Source organism: Oncorhynchus nerka, linkage group LG3, assembly GCF_034236695.1.
Source record: "Oncorhynchus nerka isolate Pitt River linkage group LG3, Oner_Uvic_2.0, whole genome shotgun sequence".
Taxonomy (NCBI): domain Eukaryota; kingdom Metazoa; phylum Chordata; class Actinopteri; order Salmoniformes; family Salmonidae; genus Oncorhynchus; species Oncorhynchus nerka.
Window position 1 is genome coordinate 65,259,377 of NC_088398.1, and position 17,349 is coordinate 65,276,725.

Below are 17,349 nucleotides of genomic sequence, written 5' to 3' on the forward strand. Positions count from 1 at the left end.
CGGTGCCCTCGCGCTGGACTTGTGCATGTTGACCACGCCCCTTCTGCATTTCGGAGAAGATGGCGTCGCAAGTACAGAGAGGAGTGCCTCTAAGTGCGGTAAGCATATTATGATATTTTACAGTATCTGTAATCTGTTGGAATTTGTATCTAGACGGAAATTGCTGTGCAGTAAACTTAGAAGTATGGTGATAGTCTTGTTGGTTCGATCGCATAATGTAATGTGTGTTTTGGAGCTAGCTAACGTTAGCTAGCTAGCCAATATCCTTTGGGAATGTTGATTGCCGTTAGCGCGTGCGATATTGATAACCCCCAGTCCCCATGCAAAATGGAACATCTTTTGACCAGCGGAGCTGGAGATTTCTATCTTGTCGTTTGCTAGATAAATACAGAAGTATTTCTGAACTTGGGGAAAATAGATACTTTGTAGAGGCGTTTCTCCTCATCTAATGTCATGCGGTGTTGTTGTGGTGACGTGCAATATTTTTCAGTGTCACACACGGAGTAGCCCAATGGCGCTCATCCACTATTGTCAAAAACGAGTTGCGTCGAGAGATTCGGAAATCCGGGAGATTGAATTGTGTTCAAATCAAAGCGCCAGATTGCCTAACGGGCGTGTTTTCACGGCGTTGTAAAGCAGATGGCAACCACCACGAAACAGCGTATGCGAACGTGAGTAGATTACGTTGAAAACAACGGTCGGCCATCTTGGACGCTGTCTCCAGTTCATAGCTATAATATATACCCCAGTGATTCCACTCCTCGGTCACAGTATGGTTGCTGTTGATGCATCCAATTATCCTATGCCATTCAAATGGGGAAATGGTGTCTATTTTCATCCTTGCACAGGTCAGAAGTGCGAGATGTATAGCTTAACTTCACCACCATATAGCCAAGAATGACCATATTGACCCGGACATGAATCTTATCTAATTTAAGACGATCCTTTAAGACTATCCTCTCCATGTGCCCCGGGCTGTGCTTGGGGAAGCTTCTGAATCTACAGGCGTGTGTGTTTGACAGGAGGGAGGGAGGGGGGGGGGGGGTGTATTAAGATGGAGAGAGGTTTGTGTGAGATGAGTAAAGGCAGTGAGTATTGGGTGTTCTTTTCACACTTTAAACTCACATGATGTGGGGATTGACAAATGTAGGTTAGTCAGTCAATGGTTGTCAGTCATTTGAGAATGGAGTAGCCCTAACATAATAGCCCTAACATAATGCTTCCTGAAGGAGGTGGTAATATACAACATTTTATCAATTTAATGTCATCAACATAGGCTAACTCTACTCCTCCCTTAACAGCTCTGTCCCAAGTTCCTCCACACAAACTCCACCAGCCACACCTGGCCCTTCAGCGCGATCGCTGAATTAATAGGTGAGTCATCATCAGTCCTACTGTCCAGTCGCCAAGTTACCTGTGTCACCTGTCATATTTGTCCAATCGTTGTGTCCAACTGTGAGTCATTAAATCATTACTATCCAATCACTGAGCATCATGGTGTTAAAATGGCTAGTCTGTGGCAATGTTCTGCGCTCATTTTGTGACCTATTTTATCCTGCTGAGTATCTCATTTTTGGATGGGATTCTTTTCCCATAACCACAGTGTTAATGGATGAGTCTTCTTTTTCCCCTTGGGGTAGACCTATAAATCAAATTGTATTGGTCACATACACATTTAGCAGATGTTATTGCGGGTGTAGCGAATTGCTTGTGTTTCTAGCTCCAACAGTTCAGTAACTAACAAGTAATATCTAACAATTTCACAACAATATACACAAATCTAAAGTAAAGGAATGAAGAAAATATACAAATATTTGGACGAGCATTGTCGGAGCAGCATAGACTAAGAGACAGTAGAATAGAATTCAATAGAATACAGTATATACATATGAGATGAGTAATGCAAAATATGTAAACATTATTAAAGTGGCCAGTGAATCCAAGTCTACGTATATAGGGCAGCAGCCTCTAAGGTGCTTGTGGTGGCTATTTAACAGTCCGATGGCCTTGAGATAGAAGCTGTTTTTCAGTCTCTGTCCCAGCTTTGATGCACCTGTACTGACCTCTCCTTCTGGATAATAGTGGGGTGAACAGGCAGTGGCTCGGGTGGTTGTTGTCCTTGATTATCTTTTTGGCCTTCCTGTGACATCGGGTGCTGTAGGTGTCCTGGGGGGCAGGTAGTTTGCCTCCGGTGATGCATTGGGCAGACTTCACCACCCTCTGGAGAGCCCTGCGGTTGTGCGCGGTGCAGTTGCTGTACCAGGCGGTGATACAGCTCGATAGGATGCTCTCAATTGTGCATCTGTCGAAGTTGGTGCTAAGCCACATTTCTTCAGCCTCCTGAGCTTGAAGAGGCGCTGTTGCACCTTTTTTTACCACACTGTCTGTGTGGGTGGATCATTTCAGTTTGTCTGTGATGTGTACACCGAAGAACTTGAAGCTTTCCACCTTCTCCATTGCGGTCCTGTTGATGTGGATAGGGTGGTGCTCCCTCCTGCTGTTTCCTGAAGTCCACGATCAGCTTCTTTTGTTGACGTTGAGTGAGAGGGTATTTTCCTGGCACCACACTCCCAGGGCCCTCACCCTCCTCCCCGTAGGCTGTCTCATCATTGTTGGTAATTAAGGCCTACTACTGTTGTCAACTGTGTTTGTTTTGTAATAATGACAATTACAACAAAACTGAATGAACACTTATTTTAACTTAATATAATACATCAATAAAAATAAATTTAGCCTTAAATAAATAATGAAACATGTTCAATTTGGTTTAAATAATGCAAAAACAAAGTGTTGGAGAAGAAAGTAAAAGTGCAATATGTGCCATGTAAGAAAGCTAATGTTTAAGTTCCTTGCTCAGAACATGAGAACCTATGAAAGCTGGTGGTTCCTTTAAACATGTCTTCAATATTCCCAGGTAAGAAGTTTTAGGTTGTAAGTTATTATAGGAATTATAGGACTATTTCCCTCTATACCATTTGTAATTCATTAACCTTTGACTATTGGATGTTCTTATAGGCACTTTAGTATTGCCAGTGTAACAGTATAGCTTCCGTCCCTCTCCTCGCTCCTCCCTGGGCTCGAACCAGGAACACAACGACAACAGCCACCCTTAAAGCAGCGTTACCCATGCAGAGCAAGGGGAACAACCACTCCAAGTCTCAGAGCGAGTGACGTTTGAAACACTATTAGGGTGCACCCCGCTAGCCATTTCTATTTGGTTACACCAGCCTCATCTCGGGAGTTGATAGGCTTGAAGTCATAAACAGAGCAATGCTTGACGCAGAACGAAGAGCTGCTGGCAAAACGCACAAAAGTGCTGTTTGAATGAATGCTTATGAGCCTGCTGCTGCCTACCACCGCTCAATCAGATGCTTGTATGCTTAGTCAGATTATATGCAATGCAGGACACGCTAGATAAACTAGTAATATCATCAACAATGTGTAGTTAACTAGTGTTTATGATTGATTGATTGTTTTTTACAAGATAAGTTTAATGCTAGCTAGCAACTTACCCGGACTTACTGCATTTGCATAACAGGCAGTCTCCTTGTGGAGTGCAACGAGAGGCAGGTGGTTATAGCGTTGGACTAGTTAACTGTAAATTTGCAAGATTGGATCCCCCGAGCCGACATGGTGAAAATCGGTCGTTCTGCCCCTGAATGGGGCAGTTAACCCACCGTTCCTAGGCTGTCATTGAAAATAAGAATGTGTTCTTAACTGACATGCCTAGTTAAATAAAACTGACCTGCCTAGTTACATATACAGATTTCCGATTGTTATGAAAACTTGAAATCTGCCCTAATTAATCTGTCATTCCAATTAATCGTTCGACCTCTAGTCTAGGGTATAAGGTTAACGTGTAATCTTCAGTTACCACATTGTTCCTGTACCCAAAAAAGCAATGGTGGATATCTTAAAGCAAGTGGGGACAGCAGATTGGGATAGGGAGAGATTGAATATGTCTGATAACACTCTGGCCAGCTTGTCTGCGCATGCTCTGAGGACGCGGCTAGAGATGCTGTCTGGTGCCGACTGGGTGCAAGACGTCGGTATCCACGACATGGCTAGTTTTCCCTTTGTAGTCCGATGATTGTCTGTAGACCCTGCCACATACGTCTCGTGTCTGAGCCGTTGAATTGCGACTCCACTTTGTCTCTGTACTGACGTTTTACATGTTTGTTTGCATTACAGAGGGAATAACTACACTGTTTGTATTCGGCCATATTCCCAGTCGCCTTGCCATTTTTAAATGCGGTGGTTTGCTCTTTCATTTTTGCGCAAATGCTGCCATCTATCCACAGTTTTGGGTTTGGGTAAGTTTTAATAGTTACTGTGGGCACAACATTTCCTATTCATTTCCTGTTAAACTCAGTCACCGTATCCATGTATTCGTCAATATTATTCTCACAGGTTACCCAGAAACAGATTTAAAGTGATAGTCCTATAGACGGACCCACAGCAGTCCTGTCCTTTCCCTGGGGATGTCTGTTTTCCAGAGTAGGGTTGCAACGGGAGGGAATATTCTCAGTAACTTTTAAAATGTACCAGTAATTACCCGTGACTTTGGAAACAACACATTTTCATAACATGCAATGTAGCTTTTTGATGTATGCTACATGAAACCAATGCTGTATGACTACACACTGAAGAGATAAAGATCTCTGAACCTACAGTGAGTGGGAATATAACATAATTGATGTTCAGTGAGTATCACTGTCTTTCCCCTGCCATGTCCTCCCCTCCTATACTCACTCTGCCTCTACCGTTCTCCAGACTACTATAAAAACTTATTGCTCTTGGCTGCTATGGCACAAAAACTACTCAAGATGGACAGAGAATGCTAAAGCTCTCTGAACCCTACAATGAGTGGGAATATAACCTAATGGAAGCTCAGACTATCATTCTAAATCCGTGTAATCCCCTGTCTCGCCCCTCTCTACCTTTCTCCCTTCTCTACTCTTCAAGTTGGCAGCCATAGATGTTGCATATAAGAACATTTGACCCACGCTGAGAAATAATCCCTCTGCTAGGCTGCTCTGTCACACAAACTACCTGAGAGCGGTCAGACAAAGAGGGAATACCAACACTCCGTAATCCCTCTGCTAGGCTGCTCTGTCACACAAACTACCTGAGAGCGTCAGACAAAGAGGGAATGCCAACACTCCGTAATCCCTCTGCTAGGCTGCTCTGTCACACAAACTACCTGAGAGCGTCAGACAAAGAGGGAATGCCAACACTCCGTAATCCCTCTGCTAGGCTGCTCTGTCACACAAACTACCCGAGAGCGTCAGAAATAGAGGGAATGCCAACACTCCGTAATGCCTCTGATACCCTAGACTGTTTGGGAATATAACTTAATGGGTGTTCAAGGTCCCCTTCCCTTCCCGGCTCGCCTTCCTCACTTCTCTTTGCATCTCATTGATTTGCTTTCGAATGACGTCATTGTGATTAGACCTTTTATATTTTCTGAACCATATTACCATAGTTTCTGACAATTAGCCTACAGTAGTGTGTCTGCTGGATAAGGCTCTTTATCCTTCGGGCTAGGCCTGTAGCCTATCCCACAGCAGTCCTGTCCCTGGGGTGGTCTTTTTCCACACGCACTTTCAGCCTCCATGATGATGAATCCTTTTGCCTTATCACTGGGCTCCAGGGTAATGTTTTAACCTGGTGGTACTGGTGCCACAAACTTTTACAGTTGTTAGTACCAGCCCATGATTTGGTCGCACCATCCAAAGAAATTCATCACACGATGTAAATAATAGGAGTGATCATCTTGTGAAGGGATTGTAAGGTCAATCACATTGCTTTACTTAGAAGTGTGTAGTAGACTACTGGGATCGTTTTCAATAAACACGTTACATCTAACATGTCTAAGCAGGAATGCATGATACAAGATATTTTGACATGCAATCTAATCCAGTGATTATATCATGCATTTTTTTTACTGTCAAAATGGGGCTACAGAATTTTCAGTTTTTTTCGGTTCAATAGAGATGATTTTTCCGTTATCTTTATGCACTAATATTACATATAGATATGGGCGTAATTCAATTGGTGCTCATTCACCACCTGAGGAAGTGAAAACTGTAAACACATTAGCTAGATTGCTAACTCTAAATGAAACACCTACTGCTAGTAGCCATGTTAATCAAACAGTACATTTTAATGTGCTAAAACACTTTTGTAATAGGTCTACTACCTACTCATCTCCAATGAGGCCTAGTGCACTCGCCATGGCATATGCACATTTCACATGCTCCACATTCAGAATATCTTCATTGTATAACTGTGTGCTTTGAGCTCAACATTGAGAGTTGAGAAATACAAATAATACCTACAGAAAGATGAGAAAACAAATTGTACCTATACCCGTGTCCATCTCTTTAACATGGACAACAGTAGTTGCTTCCAAGGTTGTTTTTCCTCTGCAGTTACATTTAGAAATGTTATACAATCAGAATGCATTTCTCAGGGCACACGGGGCGAGGCTTGCTCATTACAGCAGGTGGCCCCAGCGAAACCGGCACAGCAGGAGGGCAGACCATTTCATTAAAGGAGTCATGAGTATAATGCAGTTTACTGTTTAACCAAGTCAATGTTTTATCTGGCCCAAAAATAGGACATGTTGATTGAGGTGACCAGGTAGAATGTGTAACCAATTAAAAATGTAACTCGCACAGATAGTTATAGGGTCAACTAAATGGTTGCCTTCTGGAGCCCTGCTTATCAGGCAGTGAGCCGTTTCTCAGGCAGGTCTCTGTTGCTGCAGTGCAGTCTGCCAGCCTGCAGTTTGTCTGCCAACCCAGTTTAGTATTCAGCCTGTCACCAGATACCGTCTCAGATGTCCATCACAGTTCTGTGCATGTCTCTGATACAGTTTCCTCCTATCACCATCAATCTCTCCGTCTCTTATCTCCATCTTTCTCTGTTGCAGTATCTCACATTCTTGATTTCCTTCAACACCCCTCACTTTTGCTAACCAATCCCACTCTTTCTCTCTCTTTGTACCTGGAGCAACAAAGGCATAGGATATAGCAATATCTTTCATCAGCCTAGTGTTTCCCATCTGCACACACTGCCAACCCAACCCCGCCAGTATGGCTTTGGAAAGGCCTTTGGATTCAAGCTTACTCCAGACAATAACGGAGAGCGGAGGAGCTAGACAATAGAAGATAGTAGTACAAAGATGGCGGTAGGGATGAACATTTTGAAAAGGAGATGGATAGAGGGAGGGAGTGATTTTGAAGGTAGGTGATGGGAGACCAGACCACATGTTTGTGTTAGTCTAATGTTCCAGTAGTGTTTTGAGGATGTTGCATCTACAGCAGAGGCTGGGGTTGCATCCTCTGTGACAGCTGTCAAAGCCAGCCTGTTCTAATGGTCCGCGTTGCACAAGCAACAAAGGAGGACATATTATATCTATCACACTTTACATTACACAGCTTTAATGTTATATTGGGTGTCTAAAACCCTGATGATGTGTGGTAGTTTTCCACAGCATTAGCAACACAGATGGCAATGTGATTTGGCTTGTACTCCTATGCTGGTTTGGCGTGGATGTGTTGGCATTGGGCAAATGGCTTGGGTGGTCTACTATAGTGGCAAACACTGTGCAAGAGATTCGTTATTTGTAAAGTAACAGTGGAAAAATCTATATTTGTGGGAAAATGTCATTTCTGTTTTATTCTGTTCATATTCCTCTTTGCTTACAAATCCTTTATTTCCATGTCTTTTCCCCAGATAATGCCTATGATCCAGATGTCAATGCCAAGCAGTTCTGGATTGATAAGACCCAGTTCAAAGGCCAAGACTGCCTCATCTTCATGGACAATGGAAATGGGCTGGACTATGAAAAGATGCACAAGATGCTCAGGTATGGACAGTTCTCTGAACCATTACCACTACTTTAGCAGGGTGAATCAGGTTAGATAAAAGTCCTGCGGAGAACACCCCCTTCGGGACCATCACGTGACATCCTGATGACACTGGTAAATGTCCTGAAAACGTCCTGACTCGGTCCTCCGTGACGCCCAGGGAATTTACAGAAGTCCTCCCAGAGAACATTCCCATGGGACCATCATGTAATGTCTTGACAACTGGAAACACAAATGTTCAGAAAACGTCCTAAGGGACGTCCCCGGAACAAACCAGGGACAAGTAAAAAACAAATGAATGTCTGCTGTGCTATAAGAATGCACGTTTCTGATTGATGTACATAGAAAACCACCATGTTTCTCTATCTTTCTCCCTCCTCAGCTTCGGTTACAGTGACAAGACAGTCATAAACGGCCAGCACCCGATTGGTCTCTACGGTAACGGTTTCAAGTCGGGGTCCATGCGTCTGGGACGAGACGCCATCGTGTTCTCCAAGTCTCTAGATGGAGACACCATGCATGTTGGCATGCTCTCACAGAGCTACCTGGCACAGATTAAAGCAGAGCAGATCATCGTACCCATTGTCTCCTTCCAACGCGTTGCACACAACCAGTATATCCTTCTATAGAGAGACTATACATACGCACTGCACATACACACACACACACACGTCATAGTGCTTAAACTGTCATCACCTTCAAACAGTTTGGACAGGTGGAACGGTGATCTATAGATGAACTTGTACACGGTGTCATTTTATAGTCTGTCGGTTGTATTGTCCCTGTGTGTGTTGTCCTTGACTTCTGCACTCCGTGTGAATGAGAAGCACAAGGCCAGTCTGCAGGACATCCTGTATTACTCTCTCTTTAAGACGGAGAACGAGCTGCTCACAGAGCTCAAAGCCATCAACTCCACCTGCTCCATGGGCTCTTCAGGAACACGCATCATCATCTGGAGCCTGCGCAGGTCAGACACACACACACACACCTGGGTATTCCTCTCTTACACAGTCCGTATAAGGACATTTTCCCCTCTTTCTTTCTCCCTCAACTATTGAGTTTCACTACGTGGAATTTACTTTCAAATGTTACTTCTCCTTTGGAATTGCCACTCTCTGCCATCAGATTTCTCCCTTGGTGGAATTGTAGGTTTCACTTTAGTTTTCTCCTTGAACATAATCAAAACCTAAAATTCCACCATTAGGGGTCGGCACAGAGGCCCTTTTTGAAGTATGGAGCATGTAAAACGGTTGAGTAGGAGTCTATACAGTAAGTGTTTATTTTTGTCCACAGGACATTAACAGGACAGACAGAATTTGATTTCACAACATCCAGTTACGACATCAGAATCCCGTTGGATGTGTTGGAGAGCACCAGTGAGCAATACAGGCGGTCGGAGCTGCTCACAAAACCAGAGAGTTACTACTCGCTACGTGTGAGTATTTGTATATTGACATTCCATACAGCATTTCTCACGACAGAGCGTAGCTTTAGCTAGTTTCAAATACTTTATCCTTTGACTAGTGCAGTGTTTTCCAAACTCGGTTTTGCCTAGCACTACACAGCTGATTTAAAAATAATCGAAGCTTGATGATCAGTTGATTATTTGAATCAGCTGTGTAAAGCTTGGGCAAAAACCAACATTTGTAACCCTTGGGGTCCCCAGGACAGAGTTTGTAACCCTTGGGGTCCCCAGGACAGAGTTTGTAACCCTTGGGGTCCCCAGGACAGAGTTTGTAACCCTTGGGGTCCCCAGGACAGAGTTTGTAACCCTTGGGGTCCCCAGGACAGAGTTTGTAACCCTTGGGGTCCCCAGGACAGAGTTTGTAACCCTTGGGGTCCCCAGGACAGAGTTTGTAACCCTTGGGGTCCCCAGGACAGAGTTTGTAACCCTTGGGGTCCCCAGGACAGAGTTTGTAACCCTTGGGGTCCCCAGGACAGAGTTTGTAACCCTTGGGGTCCCCAGGACAGAGTTTGTAACCCTTGGGGTCCCCAGGACAGAGTTTGTAACCCTTGGGGTCCCCAGGACAGAGTTTGTAAACACTGGACATGTGCATTATCATTTGTATGTGTGAAATTTTATTTCCCATTTTTCTAGTGTTGTATTTTGACTGTTTATTGTATTTTCTCAATGTGCTGTTTGTGTGCTCAGGCATACTGCAGTATTCTGTACCTGAAGCCGCGTATGCAGATCGTCATTCGAGGGCAGAAAGTGAAGACTGAGCTCATCTCCAAGAGCCTGGCATACATCGCTAAGGACTATTACAAGCCCAACTTTGTTGTATCCTACCCCACGCAGGAGCCTCTGTGGATGGCTTTCCTGTGTGTGTCCGTGTTTGTGTTTTCCTGTGCGTTCGTGTTGTCACATCCTCCAGACACTCATTTTGTTTTCTTTTGGAGGCAAAATAGAAATAGGAAAATATGGGTACTCTACATACAAGAAATACCATCAGCCACTGCCATAGACACAATACTTTTATAAGCTTGCGATAATAATCACTTACCTATGTTTAACTAATATTAGTTCAATACATTCCATAGCTAGATTTTCATGTTCAACACAGTGATACAATATGGTCTTTTTCACAAAGGGAAGAGGATATGTCATCTTCTCTCCTTCCTGTTTGAGGCCTTAAGTCCTGTACCAGAACAGACGTATTCCCATCACGTTTGGGTACAACACCAAGAGCAAAGACCAATACGGCATCATGATGTACCACAAGAACCGCCTTATAAAACCTTATGAGCGAGTAGGCGTTCAACTCAAGGTAAAATAGTGTTTTTGTATGTTTGGGCGTGTGGATTGTGCAATAGAAAAATGATTGGCATCCATTGTGGTAATCGGATGCCTCATGTCCTCCATCACTGACTCATAACCACCTCTACCCCCTTCAGGCCAACATCCAAGGTCTCGGGGTCATTGGGGTTATCGAGTGTAACTTTCTGGAGCCCACCCACAACAAGCAAGATTTTGACAATACCGACAAATACAGGTAAGGACTCTTACCGCATAGAGGTGAAGAAGAGAGTGCTCCCTTCAAGAACACTTCCTGAAGAACCGTTTTCCATTCAATGAAACAAAACAATCGGACTGTTTTGCGGCCATCTGCCCACATACTTTAAAGATGGTGTACTTTTAATAATTTAGCTGGATAAAGTGGCACTATGTGAACTGTCATAGTTTATTTCTTATTTTCTTTGTGCAGGAAAACCATCAACAACTTAGGGGTTAAGCTGGAGGACTACTGGAAAGAGATCCGCTTTAAAAGAGACAAAGAAGATCCTAACAGCACCGTACCAGTGGAAGACACCATGTAAGTAAAACACTCCTCCATCTTCCTTTCTCCTTTCCTCTGTGTCTCCATCCCTCCTCTAACTTGTTCCTCTGCGTACCTCTACCCCCATAGGAAGCGCCCGGACCAGAACTGGGTGCAATGTGACACCTGCCTGCGCTGGAGAAAGCTGCCAGATGGGATTGATTGCAGACTGCTCCCAGAGAAGTGGTTCTGCCACATGAATCCCGACCCCCAATTCAGGTGTGTCCCGAACCCACCTAGATTAAATGAACATGTTTATAAAGTGTTGTAACATGTTGTGTGACCCCCCCACTCCCCCTGCCTTTGGGCCCCCTCGGTCTTTGTTTGTGCGCATGTCTACTTGCCGACCGGAGTGTATGTATTTGTGTGTGTACCTGTGTGTGTTGACGTTGCCGCGGCAGTATATAGGCATTCATTATCGCCTGCCTTTCCAGGAGCTGCATGGTAGAGGAAGAGCCTGAAGACTCCGATGATGACCAACCTTCATACCAGAAAACCTACAAGCAACAGTGAGAACCCAACCATCTACCATATACTTAAGCAATAAGGCACGAGGGGGAGTGGTATATGGCCAATATACCACGGCTAAGGGCTGTTCTTATGTATGATGCAATGCGGCGTGCTTGGGTGCAGCCCTTAGCTGCTACGGGTGCCTTATTGCTATTATAAACTGGTTACCGTGGTAATTAGAGCAGTTTAAAAATAAATAAAATGTTTTGTCTTACCCGTGGTATACCACGGCTGTCAGCCAATCAGCATTCAGGGCTCGAACCAACCAGTTTATAATGAACAATTAATAGTGCATCTAAAGATATTTTCAATGCATAACTGTATATCTAGGCTATTTGCAGATAATTGACCTTAAGGCTGAAACATGCATCATTATTTTGTCTATGCATGGAATGAAAAACCAACATTAGCGGTTAGATTGACAACAGTGCTTTGTGTGAGTTGTTGATGAAAGCAAAATAATGGCACCATATTTCCCATGCTGGTTCGTGGCACAAGTTGCTTGTGTTTTCATTGTGCTGCGAGTTTTCCCACCACAGTAACATTTGGTAGTTGCCAGGCCATTTATTCTAGTTCAAAACATTTTAATTCTACCAAATGTTTTGCTGGACGCAGGTGATAGCAAGTCTGTAGGTAGGCAGCCGCCTCTCTGTGTTAGTGATGGCTGTTTAACAGTCTGATGGCCTTGAGATAGAAGCTGTTTTTCAGTCTCTCTGTCCCAGCTTTGATGCACCTGTACTGACCTCACCTTCAGGATGGTAGTGGGGTGAACAGGCAGTGGCTCCGGTGGTTATTGTTCTCGATGATCTTTTTGGCCTTTCTGTTACATCGGGTGTTGTAGGTGTCTTGGAGGGCAGGTAGTTTGCCCCCGGTTATGCGTTGTGCAGATCGCACCACCCCCTGGAGAGCCCTGCGGTTGTGGACGGTGCAGTTGCTGTACCAGGCGGTGATACAGCCCGACAGGATGCTCTCAATTGTGCACCTGTAAAAGTTAGTGTGTTTTTTTTGGTGACAAGCCACATTTTTTCAGCCTCCTGAGGTTGAAGAGGAGCTGCTGCGCCTTCTTCACCACAATGTTTGTGTGGGTGGACCATTTCAGTTTGTCTGTGAAATGTACACAGAGGAACTTAAAACTTTCCACCTTCTCCACGACTGTACCGTCTGTGGATACGGGGGTGCTCCCTCTGCTGTTTACTGAAGTCCACGATAATCTCTTGTTTTGCTGACATTGAGTGACAAGTTATTTTCCTGGCACCACACTCCGACCGCCCTTACCTCAATGTAGGCTGTCTCGTCGTTATTGGTAATAAAGCCTACCATTGTAGTGTCTACAAACTTTATGATTGAGTTGGACCCGTGCCTGGCCACGCAGTCATGGGTGAACAGGGAGTACAGGTGGGAGCTGAGAACACACCCTTGTGAGGCTCCAGTGTTGAGGATCAGCAGAGTGGAGTTATTGTTTCTTACCTTCGCCACCTGGGGACGGCCCGTCAGGAAGTCAAGCACCCAATTGCACAGGGTGGGGTACTATGGTGTTGGATGCTGAGCTATAGTCAATGAACATAGGTATTCCTCTTGTCCAGATGGGACAGGGCAGTGTGATGGTGATTGCATCGTCTGTGGACCTATTGGGGCAGTAAGCAAATTGGAGTGGATCTCGGGTGACAGTTCGGGTGGAGGTGATATGATCCTTGACTAGTCTCTCAAAGTACTTCATGATGACAGAAGTGAGTGCTACAGGGTGATAGTCATTTAGTTCAGTTACATTAGCTTTCTTGGGAACAGGGATTGAATATGTCCATAAACACGCCAGTCACCTGGTCTGCGCATGCTCTGAGGACGCGGCTACGGATGCCGTCTGGGCTGGCAGCCTTGCGAGAGGGTTAACACTTTTAAATGTTTTACTCACATCTGCCACGGAGAAGGAGAGCCCCCAGTCTTTGGTAGCGGGCTGCGTCGGTGGCTCTGTGTTGTTCTCAAAGCGCTCTAAATAAGTTGTTTAATTTGTCTGGAAGCGAGACGTCGATGTCCGGGACGGGGCTGGTTTTCTTTTTGTAGTCCGTGATGGCCTGTAGACCCTGCCACATACAGTGTTTGAGCCGTTGAATTGCGACTCCACTTTGTCTCTATACAGACGCTTTGCTTGTTTGATTGCCTTGCGGAGGGAATAACTACACTGTTTTTATTCGGCCGTGTTTCCAGTCGCCTTGCCATGATTAAATGCGGTGGTAAGTGCTTTCAGTTTTGCGCGAATGCCGCCATTCATCCACGGTTTTAGGTTTTAATAGTCACAGTGGGTAGAACATCTCCAATACACTTCCTTATAAACTCACTCACCGAGTCAGCGTATACATCAATGTTATTGTCTGAGGCTACCCGGAACATATCCCCGTCCACGAGATCGAAGCATTCTTGAAGCGTGGAATCCGATTGGTCAGACCAGCGTTGGATAGACCTAAGCACGGGCGCTTCCTGTTTTAGTTTCTGTCTATAGGAGGGGCGCAACAAGATGGAGTCATGATCGGATTTTCCAATAGGAGGGCGGGGGAGGGCCTTGTATGCATCGCGGAAGTTAGGGTAGCAATGGTCGAGCGTGTTATTCACTCGTGTACTGCAATTGATATGTTGATTTGAATTTAGGTAGCCTTGTTCTCAAATTAGCTTTGTTAAAATCCCCAGCTATAATAAATGCAGCCTCGGGATATATGGTTTCCAGTTTGCATAAAGTCCAGTGAAGTTCCTTGATGGTCGTCTTAGTATCCGCTTGAGGGGAGATATACACGGCTGTAACGATATCCTAGGAGAGTTCTCTTGGGAGATAATACGGTTGGCATTTGCTTGTGAGGATTTTTAGGTCAGGTGAACAAAAGGACTTGAGTTCCTGTGTGTTACAATTACACCATGAGACATTATTCATGAAACATACACCTCCGCCCTTCTTCTTACCGGAGAGATGTTAATTCCTGTCGGTGCGATGCACTGAAAATCCCGTTGGCTGTGCCGACTCCGACAGCATGTCCCCAGCTAACCATGTTTCCGTGAAACAGAGTATGTTACAATCCCGGATATCTTTTTGGAAAGCAACTCTTGCCTTGATTTCGTCTACTAGGGACTGGACGTTAGCGAGTAATATACTCTGGGTGGTGTAGCCTCACTAGAAACCTGCTCTGGCACCCTCTCCTCCAGCGGCGTTGTTTTGGGTCGGCCTCTGGAATCCGTTCAAATTCCGTGAGAAGTGCAGACAAAGGATCTGCGTATACCGGTGACATTATTTGATAACTGGTTCGATGCCGTTATGTATTTCAAAACTTAGCTGTAACTAGGGGTTGATAACAACTGGCTGACACACACAGTGCTAATGTAACGTTAGCAGGCTGGTAGGGCTAACAACCATACAAGCTGATTTGTAACAAGAAATTACATTTAAATCAGTAGTCATGAGTTCAAACGATTTGTTTTAATTTCCGACATTAATTTGACATTCTAAGGAATTCTGATTTGGTTTGATGTAATACTTTCCATTTTTCAAGTTGAGGTAACTTTGCGTTGGGACTTTTGATATGTATGCTAATGCAAATCCATATGTTACATGTGGTTATGTTTATACTACCTACCCTTTAAACGGTGAATGAGCAGTGGCAAATTCAAATACTTCCCATTCAAGCCTATGGGGCTTTTTTATTAACAATTAAAATGCTTATAGTTCAAAAAGTATATATGGTATCGAAATTCTGAATGTTAGGTAATTCTGCACGTGTGAACGTTGGTTTGGAGTTGATAGCTTAAACGGTAAAAGGAGATTTTTTTAGCATTCAAGCCTATGGGCCTTTTTGGCATTAAAAAGCATTGAGAGCTCATTTAAAGGTTGTTGTAGTACAAAAAGTATAAATGCAATCAAACAAATGTCTCAAGCAATATAAATTGGGGCAGCCTGTAGGTTTTAGAAGTTTGTTTCGTATTCATAAGTTAAATCGCTTAAGCTCTAGAGTGGATGGAAGAAATATAATTATAACTAGATGGTAGCTTTACATGAAGTAAAGTTGTGGGGCTTGCTTTCTCTTTTAAAAGTATTTTTGTGGTAGTGGAAGAAGTTAAAAAAAAAACATTGATCTACTATTAGAAGCAACGCAGTTACATATAGTCAGTTACATTTAGTAATATAATTGGTCTGGTTACTTTGATAGACTACTATATCAACCTGATTTAATTATGATTGTGGGGCAGTTAGATCACAAAAATGTCTTTCTGTAAAGAGTGTGCTGAGAGTCAAATCGAATTTATTTGTCACATACACATGGTTAGCAGATGTTAATGCGAGTGTAGTGAAATGCTTGTGCTTCTAGTTCCGACAATGCAGTAATAACCAACGAGTAATCTAACTAACAATTCCAAAACTACTACCTTATACACACAAGTGTTTAGGGATAAAGAATTATGTACATAAAGATATATGAATGAGTGATGGTACAGAACGGCATAGGCAAGATGCAGTAGATGGTATCGAGTACAGTACATACATATGAGATGAGTAATGTAGGGTATGTAAACAAAGTGGCTAGTGATACTTGTATTACATAAAGATGATATAGAGTACAGTATATACATATACATATGAGATGAAAAATGTAGGGTACGTAAACATTATATTAAGTAGCATTGTTTAAAGTGGCTGGTGATATATTTTTACATCAATTTCCATCAATTTCCACTATTAAAGTGGCTGGAGTTGAGTCGGCAGCAGTGTGTTGGCAGCAGCCGCTCAATGTTAGTGGTGGCTGTTTAACAGTCTGATGGGCTTGAGATAGAAGCTGTTTTTCAGTCTCTCGGTCCCTGCTTTGATGCACCTGTACTGACCTCGCCTTCTGGATGATAGCGGGAAGCAAGTTCAGGGAGTGGGTGTTTAAATAAACGAAACAAACACGTAATTCTAACAACGCACCGACATGAAATCAAAGTCAATAACACCTGAGGAAAGAACCAAGGGGAGTGACAGATATAGGGAAGATAATCACGGAGGTGAAGGAGTCCATCCAGGTGAAAGTCATGAGGCGCAGGAGCGCGAGATGATTGTGACAGGTGTGCGGGATAATCAGCAGCCTGATGACCTAGAGGCCAGAGAGGGAGTACACGTGACAGTACCCCCTCCGACGCGTGGCTCCAGCTGCAGGACGCTGTCAAAGGGGACGAACCCGGGGTTCAGGAGCGGACCGGCACCCCTGCTGATGTGCAAGAACCTGTCACGCCAGCTGAGGCACGGGAACCTGTCGAGTCAGCTGGGGCGCGGGAACCTGACAGATCGTTTGAGGCAGGGGAGCCCGGCGATCCGCCTGAGGCAGGGGAGCCCGGCGATAGCAGTTCCCGGGCCCAACGTCATTACTCTGTCCACATACTTTTGTGGGGCAATCGGATCACACATTTTATCAGAAATAACTACACTCTCACTACTACACTTTTTTAATAAACTCTCCTAGAATACCACAGTATATGGAAAATGTGATAATAGAGTACAGAAGACAAGGAGGGATTGCAGGTTTTTCTTGAAGTTCTCTCTGGGCTGAATCGGGATCAGTGGGAAGAGGGACCCACTGACAGGATAAGGGCACCCATTCCCTCATAGCTCCTCTACCCCCAGGGGGATACACAAG

The 17,349-nt window shown here is 44.2% G+C and overlaps 1 protein-coding gene across 1 annotated transcript in view; it reads left to right on the top strand.

The window, feature by feature from the left end:
• The window catches only part of LOC115116585 (MORC family CW-type zinc finger protein 3-like), a 29,548-nt gene continuing 12,199 nt past the window's right edge, over window positions 1–17,349 (top strand). The window contains exons 1-12 of the mRNA XM_065014693.1: window positions 1–98; window positions 1,302–1,374; window positions 7,744–7,876; window positions 8,260–8,492; window positions 8,688–8,844; window positions 9,171–9,312; window positions 10,030–10,158; window positions 10,526–10,645; window positions 10,773–10,870; window positions 11,084–11,191; window positions 11,285–11,413; window positions 11,629–11,703. Coding sequence (XP_064870765.1) covers window positions 60–98; window positions 1,302–1,374; window positions 7,744–7,876; window positions 8,260–8,492; window positions 8,688–8,844; window positions 9,171–9,312; window positions 10,030–10,158; window positions 10,526–10,645; window positions 10,773–10,870; window positions 11,084–11,191; window positions 11,285–11,413; window positions 11,629–11,703 — 1,436 coding nt within the window. The 5' untranslated portion in view covers window positions 1–59. The remainder of the gene's footprint in view (window positions 99–1,301; window positions 1,375–7,743; window positions 7,877–8,259; window positions 8,493–8,687; window positions 8,845–9,170; window positions 9,313–10,029; window positions 10,159–10,525; window positions 10,646–10,772; window positions 10,871–11,083; window positions 11,192–11,284; window positions 11,414–11,628; window positions 11,704–17,349) is intronic.